The following is a 9984-nucleotide window of genomic DNA, read 5'->3' on the forward strand; positions in this document are numbered from 1 at the left end:
TCAACTGCAATTGTCCGATTGTGACTGTTATGTCATGGTATTGTTACTAGGTAATGTATTTTGTTGTACATTGTAGTTTTCTAATGAATTTAAAATGTTCATTTAAAATGTTGTCTATGATATTTTACTAACTGATTTCAGTTCTTATGAAATTAGGCATTTGCATATATTATGTATGTCACTGGTGATTTGTTGTCACTGGTGTTACTGTGTTTTTTTCTTTCACAATAAATAAAATCTGTCACATGTGACATGATGATAATTGTAAAGTCATTGAATTCTGCTACACTTAAGCTAGTTAAGCTTTAAAGGATTGTATAATTGCTTGTTTATAACTGTTTTTCAAATATTTTCATTGTTATAGCAAATACATGGTTGCGCAAACAAACTAACATCATTCAGTCACACTTTAAACAAACCTGATTAAAATAAATAAAACATAATCTCCTTACTAGTTAGATTATCATTAATTTTCTGTACCTCTGACTGCATGTACTGAAAAAATTTGAAATAATATTTCATAAACACCTTTAATATCGCTAAAGAAGTAAGGTAACACCAGTGACAAAAAAATGGTGTATGCCGTCTTTAAATACATGCACAAAAAAAATAAAAAATCATTAAGCTGTCATTTATGTGTACTCATAAAGTCAAAGGGTAATCTAATAATGTGGTTTAAGTTTAAATGTTAGAAAAAAAAAAAAAATTAAGACATCTTGCCATACCAAAAGTGGACGTTTCTGTAGAATGACCCAGCTAATGATAGATACAAGTTACACTACCTGATGAGCAGTGCAGACATGTGATGTTGCACTGTGACCCACGATGAAGCACTAATGGTCCAGGATCCTGTAGAGAGAAGCCCTCTGTCTCTTCAAAATCTACAGTGCTAGGTGCATCTATCCCTTCATTACTGGCTGCACTCTCTGCCAAAATCTGAAAAACACGGCGGTTCAAAATCACTCACAAAAATAGGATACAAGCTTAGTTACCAACTGGATCAGTAATAATAATAAAAAAAGAGAAATAAAACCAATGCAGCTCTGACGTGTCAAAACCTCTAGTGGCAAAATCTAGGAGATTTCAGCATATTGATTAATATATCAATTTTGATTTTCTAAATTACCAGAGAGTAGCCTACTGGGATACAAAATCGGGTGGGAGAACGGTCTGAATTGAAATGCAGGGGAAACTGGAGTTTTGGGCTAGCTAGCTGCCTGCCAACAGCTCATAGCTAGCTTAATAAAATGCGGGGAAAACGGGGGTGTTTGTGCTAGCTAGCTGCCAACAGCTCATAGCTAGCTTAATGCGGGGGAAACGGGGGTGTTTGTGCTAGCTAGCTGCCAACAGCTCATAGCTAGCTTAATTACGAAATTAGCCAAATTAAGAGTTACAAGAATTAAAAGTAAGACTTACTCTACTAAGAGCTCTTTTTCGGTGCATGGAATTTCTGCAAGTGCTAGCACTTGGTCCTCCAGTCTTGCCCGCGCCAGATTCAGGTGAAAGCTTTGATGGTGGTGGACTTGATTCCATCGAGTGCACCGAGGGAACAGCTTCGGTAATCAGCTTCACGTTGTCCTTACTCCAAAATCCCATCCGAGACTCCAACAAATCTCCAGGTCTATAACTCTCCGGAGTGAAATGAGCACCACAAATGACCGAGTGTGGTGACAGACGCGGCAGTGAAGTCTGCTCACTTCACCTGCACAAAACGCACCCAAAAACGAAAAACCTTGCTTTTCCTACAAGGAAAATTATGTACACGATTTCGTGACAGGCTGGACTTTGTGCAACCAGCACAAACACAATAATTTACCATTATGACTTGACTTCTCTAAAACTTTCTCTATATCTCGCTCTCTCTCACCACTGTAGAGTGAGTAACGGAGCAGGAGCACAACCTATTGTTTGCCTCTGCCTACGTCATATGACGCGTTGCTAGCGGGAAAGGCTATTTCAGAGCCTAGCTTAAAAATGGGCACCCTTTCATCAAAATTTCTGCTTTAGTGTAACATAGCAATTTCTACTTATGTGTTTTTAAAAGACATCTTCAGACAACATTAAGTATTAATTCAGTTATGAATTCAACCTGCACATTGCTCTTTAAGCTCAGAGGGGATTGAGCGTTTGCCGTTGCTGCTCCAAAACTTTGGAATGGACTGCCTCTGCACATTAGACAGGCCTCCTCTCTGTCTAATTTTAAACCCTTCTTAAAACCCATCTCTTTTCTTTGGCTTTTAACACCAGTTAAAGTGTTGATCTTATGTATTTACTTGCTTATTTTAATTGTGTGCGGACAGTGCATTTTAGTTTTAAGCATTGACATTGACATAGCATTTCATTTAACTTTTTATTTTTATTGCATTTATCTTTATATTGGGTACATCTTCCTTTATTGTGCTTTTATTGTGTTATCTATTCAGTTTTTATCTTTTTGTGCAGCACTTTGGAAACCTTTGTTAAAATCGTGCTGTATAAATAAAGTGGATTGGATTGACTGTCTGAAAGAAGCGTAGCGCTAGCTCTAAACTGGGGAGTGCACATGACGGTGGTCGCTCTAAACTGGAGCATCTTCGCCTCTCTAACAGTTTCTCCCTACTCAGTGATACACCCGCTGAGAAGCCAGCTCTGGTTATTGGGAGCTCTATATTGCGAAACGTGAGGTTAGAGGCTCCAAGAAAAGCGGCTGCGGTCGTGTGCGTCCCTGGGGCCAGAGCGGGCGATATAGAATCCCATCTAAAGCTGCTGGCTGAAAATAAAATAACCGTAAATACAGTAAGATCATACTTCACGTAGGTGGTAATGATACCAGATTACACAAAACAGAGATCACTAAAATTAATGTTAAGTCACTTTGTGCAAAAGACACTGTCGGACTCAGTAGTTTTCTCTGGACCCCTGCCAAACCTGATCAGCGATGAAATGTACAGCCGTACGTCATCCTTCCACCGCCGGTTGTCAGGGTGGTGCCCAGCTAATAATGTGGGCTACATAGATAACTGGGGGGCATTCTAGGGAAAGCCTGATCTGATTAGGAGAGACAGCATTCATCCCAGTCTGGACGGAGCCGCTCTCATATCAAAAAATCTGACCGAGTCTATTTTCGGTCATAAACCATGACAACCCAAGTTTGATATTAGTAATCAGAGGTGCAGTACTATGCGCCCCTCTGTGCTTCCGTTGGAGCAGTCGCCCACTCATAGTCTAATAAGCACGGTGTCTGTCCCCCGACTCAGATCGGTTAAATCAAAGGTAAACAAAAGAAGGGCTATACTTAACAACCTAATTGGAATTAAAACAACCACTGCAATGATAGAACAAAATAGGAAAATTAGATGTGGACTATTAAATATTAGATCTCTGTCTTCTAAAGCAGTATTAGTAAATGATTTGATATCAGATAATCAAATTGATCTATTCTGTCTTACTGAAACCTGGCTGGGCCATGAAGAATGTTAGTTTAAATAAGTGTTTCTCAACGGGGGAGGTACCGCCCCCCCAGGGGGCGTTCAGAAGATGATGGGGGGCGTTGGAAGCAATATTTTGGAAATGGGGGCATCGAGGTGCCCTTGGGGGGCGTTTGTTTGAAAGCTAGTTTAAACCAAAGATTCACAATAACAATACATGTTTACACTTAAACTACTAAAAAAATCAGTGGTCTACAACATTAAAAGCTGCCAGTTTACAGCACTGCGACTGGATGAGACGGTGTATCAGTGTATCATAACTCTTCTGTGCTTCTGTCAGCTTAGTTTGGCCAAAGCCGGTCTACGGAAAGCCGTTCCACTCCCTATCCAGCCCCATTGTACCGGATTTTGGTTGCAGTTCCACCAGAGTTCCACTGGGGGTGATCGCGGTCCAGTGCAAAATGAATGGGACTCTATGGAGCTAGACGGCTAAATGTGTCTCTTTCGCCTGATTGTCATTGAGAAACCTCAGATTTGATTGTAGTTTTTGCAAGTTCAACATGGGTTATAGGTCGAAAGTTGAATGAACGAGTACTTATGTCCTTTTGATTTCTTACAGGGTGAGTCGTTGTAGCCCATAACACGCTAACATTCTGCTAATGAATGCTGTTTGGTCAGTGAAGGAGTGATTACGATCAGAGACGGCATCCGAAGCAGAGCCTGAATATCAGAGTGAATATTTCGGTGTGGTCTTTAAAACATTAGCAAACCTCTTTCTAGCACATGTATTAACAGAGAGAGACTAACCTGTCAGCTGTGTTGTCGATGCCTGTCAATAAATAGATCATTGATTGTCCGAATTCCTTGTAAATGCCAATTGTAAAATGATAAATCGGAAAGTGACGGAGGGAAGGAGTGGTTATTTATTATTGGCATTAGCGCTGAACAACTCTGCCAGCCAAGGTGCTTCCGAACTTGGGACCAAATTTTAACTGAGTGTGAAACAGTTGGGTTTTTCATCTTAATCTTTGGTGTTGGCAGAGCAGAAAAGAGTATTGCTCCTAAAGAGGAAGTAGAGTTAGTTAGATTTTCCATCCTTACCCATTCGGCCTCCTGCGCGTAGAACCAGAAAGACATGGATTGAATGTTACAAGACCAGTAATAGAGCCAAAAGCAAGGCAACCCCATACCACCAATTGTTTTAGGTCTCTGCAGATACGCTTTTTTAATTCTTGGGGGTTTCTTATTCCAGATAAAATGAGATATGGCCGCGTCTAATTTGTCAAAAAATGCTTTGTTAATGAGAATAGGGATGCACTGAAAGATAAATAAATGTCTTGGCAAAATGGTCATTCTCACAATATTAATTCGACCTGCAAGGGAGATTGGAAGATGTGCCCATTTGTCAAAGTTACGTATTACGTTGTGGCTTCAGGAAATTGTATTTGAATAAGTCAGAATGGTTTCCAGTAATATTTATCCCCAGATATTTAAATTGGTCTGAGACTGTAAATGGCAGGGAGTTGAAATTGAGTCTGTTCTGTCAGGCTTTTGGATTAATTGGAAACAATGTACTTTTTGAGAGGTTGAGCTTGTATCCAGATACTATGCCGAAGTTTCTTAAGACCGACATTATGTCAGGCATTGATTTTTCAGGATTAGAGATAAACAACAGTAAATCATCTGCGTATAAGGCCACCTTGTGTTCTGACCCTCCTCTTTTAATACCTTCATATTCTTTTGCCGTACGTAGCAAAATGTGTGAATTCTCCTTGCAGATTTAGATAGAGCTGTTTGAGGGTTGTTTGAGGATATCGAGGTTGGGGTCTAAGACCAATTTGAAATCCCTGCCGATTATCAAATTGGTGAGAGTTCATGTTAGGTAGTTTGGCTAGAAACGTCGCTATAAATTGCTCATCGTCAACATTGGGCGCATAAATGTTAGCCAGAGTAATCGGGTAACCATAAAGATTTCCTATCACAATAACAAATCTCCCCTGTGGGTCAGCTATGACTTGTGACATTTTGAAAGGTATTGAATGTTTGATTATTATTGCAGTGCCTCTGCTTCTAAAGTTAAATGAAGAATGGATTATCTGTCCTGTCCATTTACACCATCACCTATGGTGATCATATTCCTCAAGAGCGTTTCTTGTAAGAATGCAATATCTGTTCTCAGTTTTACAAGGTGAGCCAGTACATTGCCTCGCTTTACAGCTCCATTTAGTCCCTTATAATTTCAACAAATTAAATAACAAATTGATATATATATTGATATTCTTGGTATAGTTTCATCAGAGTTATTAACCATATCAGCCATTATTGTATTGTTTGAAAAATCACATTTTTGGTATGACGTTCCTTTTGTGGCATCCCCTCAGACAAAACATAAAATAAAGAAAACCTGTATTGGGAATAGAACTTTCCCTTCAGAACCTTACCCAAACTCTTTGTTGTCTTTCCCCTGGCAGGCGACATGTTATCTAACACTTAAACGAGAAAAAAAAAAAACCTCTCTCGGAAATCTTTGTCTCTTGACTTTCCACTAAGCTCCTATGTCGAATGTGTTCGTTTTCCCTAGACCAACCTTCTTTCAAGACCTACCTCAGCTCCCTAATAGCTTCTGCTTTTAAATCAGAAATTAAAAATTAAAAGGTTCCGCCCAAATAGCCATAAAATAATGAAGTAACATAAAACATAAAATAAAAATTAAATATTTGTTTTGCCCGTACAGCAGTACAGCCACCTGGACTCGGTATTCGTCAAACCAGATCCACCCTCAGTACGCCCAGCGTTAACAGGGCTATGTGGTGCCGCCCCATATTAATCTTACTAGGATACCCAGGACTTAATATCAGTCAAACAAATAAAAAAAGATAGAAATAATAAAAATAATAATAATAAATTACTTTTTATAGTGTTTTAGTCAGGCTATTTGGAGCAGCCCACCACTCCTCAATACTGCTCTTTTTAAGGAGTTATAGTTACTCAGGTTGCTTCAGGGAGGCATGTGGGGGAAACAATGTTCGTCAGACGTCTTCAGACGGGCGTGTGATATTCATCTTGATGAATTTCTCTGCCTCTCGGGGATCAGTGAAGGAGTGCCTGGCGTTGTCCAGGGTGAATACCACTCTCGCCGGATAGTACATACTGTAGGTGATCTTCGCATTGCGCAGGTCTGCTCTCGCCTGGTTAAACGCTGCTCATAGTTTGTTAACCTCCAGGCTCACATTAGGGAATATATACACGGGAGAGTCTTTGTAGATTAGGCGGCCCTTCTCTCTGGATAATTTCAGGATCTTTTCCTTATCCGCGTAATAATGCAGCGTCACGATCATAGCCCGTGGCCTCTCTCCATTCTATCTGTACTGCCATATCGGCCGCCATCTCCTCTCTGTAAGACTGCAGCTCCTGTCTCAGTTCGCCCATTAGCGTCTTTACCATGACGGGGGTAGTATCCTCATCATCCGCCATCTTGCTACCTCCCTCTGCCCTGCCCGGTGGCGATAAGAGTTTCTGTGTGTATCTTCTGTTACTCCCTCTTTTCATGACAGGGCTCGCAGTCTTACCGGATCATTCCTCGAGTTTCTCCCAAAATTGTCGTTTAGAAGTGGTCTAGGGATCTATGTTAACGAAAAATTGGCGGAGCTGTTCGTCCCTCCTTGCTTACTCCATGAACTGGAAATCCCCCATGATTTATTTTTTAACTTACATTGTTCATTTGTTCTATTCTTTCATTTCAGGAGTACAATAAGCCATTGAACTGCATGGATTTCAATAAAAACCTGGAAAAATTGGGGTATTCTAAAACTTTTGACCAGTAGTGTAAGTATCTGGGCACTATTATTGATTACAAACTCATGTGGTCTGCCAACACACTAGCAAGATACTCGAAAGCACAGCAACGGCTCTATTTTTTAAGGAAACTGCGTAGTTTTAATGCAGACACAACAACTCTGACATTGTTTTATTTAACTTTCATTCAGAGTGTGGTGACCTTCGCCATCCAGTGCTGGAGGGGGGTGGTGTCTTTCTGTCCAGAACAGGAACATGCTGGACAAGGTGACTAAAATAGGCAGGAAAATTACTGGATCCGATGTTAAAAGCATCTCCAACCTCACAGAACAGTATACTCTTAATCTGGCCCTGAGGTAATTTGTGCCGAGGAGCATTCAGTTATTGAACAGATCAGACACAGGCACAGCAGACATTTTATAATGTGTGCTATTGATTATTTATTTAATTATCTATTGATTCATCTTAGCGATTGGACTGATGATTGCATGTCACCACCATTGCTGCGTTGTTGTTTAGGTTTTGTTTTATGTATCCTCTACGTCTTCATTGTTGTTGGATGTTTGGTGTGGTTTTTATTGTTTATGGTTATATACCGTTGTATGTGCTTAATGTTTAATGTGGCTCCCTTGAGTGCAAACAAATTCCCCTCGGGGCAATAAAGGTTTCATTCATTCATTCATTCATACATTAATTCATTCATTGAAGGAGAGGAGGATGAGGGGAACTATCTGGATGTCCTCAATCCCATGATGTGAAGGCAGAGCCACCACTCAATCTGAGAATGCGGCATCAACCCTCCCCAACCCTCAATCAGCCAACCACTGAGATGACTGAGGATCCAGTGCAATAACTGCCTCCATACAGCGGTGATGTCTGGGGAGGTGGACATCCCTATGCGGCTTATTATGTGTTATGAGTTATTGTACAGCTTAAATCAGTCCCTTCAGGATTTTGTGATCGCAACAATTAACGTGAATTCAACCAATCACCGTGAATTCAGTGCTACTCGCAATTTTGCCCAATCACCACAACTTTTCCGCAAATTTGACCGATAACCAGACTTCAACCAATCCCAGCAGTCCCATGTGCCAAACTTTGCATCAGTATGTGACTCTGAGAGCCACTGACCAAGCAGGAGTGAGAACGGGTTGACGTAACACACGCATATCGCCAAATTCATTTCCTTATTTCTAATATGAAGACGAGATGTGTGTGACTCGAACATCTCACATTTACCAACAAAACGTACAGCGAAAGGCCGTGCAAAACATTTCAGACCGTCCTGCCAACCTATATACATTTTAACATGAACGTACGCTGTCTCTGCAGCTCGCTCACAAACACACACAGTGGATGCAGGAAATACTGGAGCTGAGACGTACACGATGACCTAAATTGAGGACAGCTACGCTCATTAAGTGCAAAGATAATGTGTGTCCCAGTGTCCCAGGCCAGGATAGGAAATTAACTAACAATGTAAAATCAACAAGGCACTGACACATATGTTCAAATTTGATCATTCAATAAATTATTTTTTGTCTTAAATCCATCAGCCATTTTCATATTTTACCAACATTTAGAGCATCCTGAGCCTTTTTGGTAAGGTTACTAGGAAATCTCAGCCCAGAGTAGTTTTCTAGTTTCTCAACCCCACCCCTACACTTTGCACTAACCTCCAACTGTCACGATCGTCGGGGAAAGGTGGACCCAAATGCAGAGAGTGCAGGCAAAGGTAAGTCGAGCAGAGGATTTATTTGACGTCGGGCAACGTAGTTTCTGGGAGGTCGGGCGACGCAGACTCTTGGAGAACGGTCAGCTCAGGTTCTGGAACACTGCTCCGCTCTAGCTCTGGAACCCTGGTCCACTCTGGCTCAGGAATAATGGTCCACTCCGGCTCTGGAACGCTGGTCCACTCCGGCTCTGGAACGCTGGTCCACTCCGGCTCTGGAACGCTGGTCCACTCTGGCTCTGGAACGCAGCACGTCAGCAGAAGTTCTGGACCGCTGCTCAGCTCGGAACTGCCGCACCGCTTGGGACCGCTGGACAACACGTGCTCACGTCTGGTGGACAACACATGCTCCGGTCCGCTGGACAACACGTGCTCCGGTCCACTGGACAACTCAGGATCCGGTCCACTGGAGAACGGTTGAACCAGTGCATGGCGTCGGGTCCCTTCAAAGGACTGCTCAGGGGAGCTGCAGGAAGGCGAACTGGACCGTTGATCACCAGCTAGTAATCCAGTCCGTCTAGCACATCTAGCTAGGTACTGGAAAACAGTCACATAAGTCTCTGGCTCACTACCAGGCGGAGAAACGACAGGACTAGGCATAGCGGCCAGAGGAGCAGGCTGGTTGAAAAACAGAGATCCTGTAGCCACAATGCTAGCAGCAGTGTTGCGCCTGAACTCGTATTTTGGGCGAATGTGAACTGAACTTCTTAGGTATTACCGCCTAATGAACGTTACTGTGAACTCGTTCATTCTGGTGTAGAGCTGTAATCGGGCCTTAAAAGTACGGCCCGAAAAGGCCCGAGCCCGACAGAGTTCGGCCCGAGCCCGACAAGTACATTTTGATTGACAGCTTTTTAAAAGCCCGAACCCGTTTACAGACTGTACAAAAGGCCGTCTATCAGCAGTCAGAGTGTCAGAGAATAGCGCGGATACGCGCGTCACACCGCGAGCGGGCACACGCACCACTCTGCAGAAAAGGGAGAGAAAGAAAAAAGAGACTGCGCCGCACACACACAGCTCCTTTGTCTTTCGTAAAAAATGAGTCATTTA

At 42.1% G+C, this 9984-nt stretch overlaps 1 protein-coding gene across 1 annotated transcript; it reads right to left on the reverse strand.

The window, feature by feature from the left end:
• Window positions 1-571: 571 nt before the first annotated feature.
• LOC120575654 (E3 ubiquitin-protein ligase RNF12-B-like) lies at window positions 572-9709 on the reverse strand. Its single transcript, XM_039826484.1, has 2 exons — window positions 8879-9709; window positions 572-936 (listed from the first exon to the last, which is right to left on the reverse strand). The coding sequence occupies exon 1, from the start codon at window positions 9532-9534 to the stop codon at window positions 8956-8958; it is 579 nt and encodes a 192-aa protein (XP_039682418.1). The 5' UTR covers window positions 9535-9709; the 3' UTR covers window positions 572-936; window positions 8879-8955.
• Window positions 9710-9984: the final 275 nt, after the last annotated feature.

The sequence above is a fragment of the Perca fluviatilis genome, chromosome 16, assembly GCF_010015445.1.
Source record: "Perca fluviatilis chromosome 16, GENO_Pfluv_1.0, whole genome shotgun sequence".
In the NCBI taxonomy this organism is placed as follows: domain Eukaryota; kingdom Metazoa; phylum Chordata; class Actinopteri; order Perciformes; family Percidae; genus Perca; species Perca fluviatilis.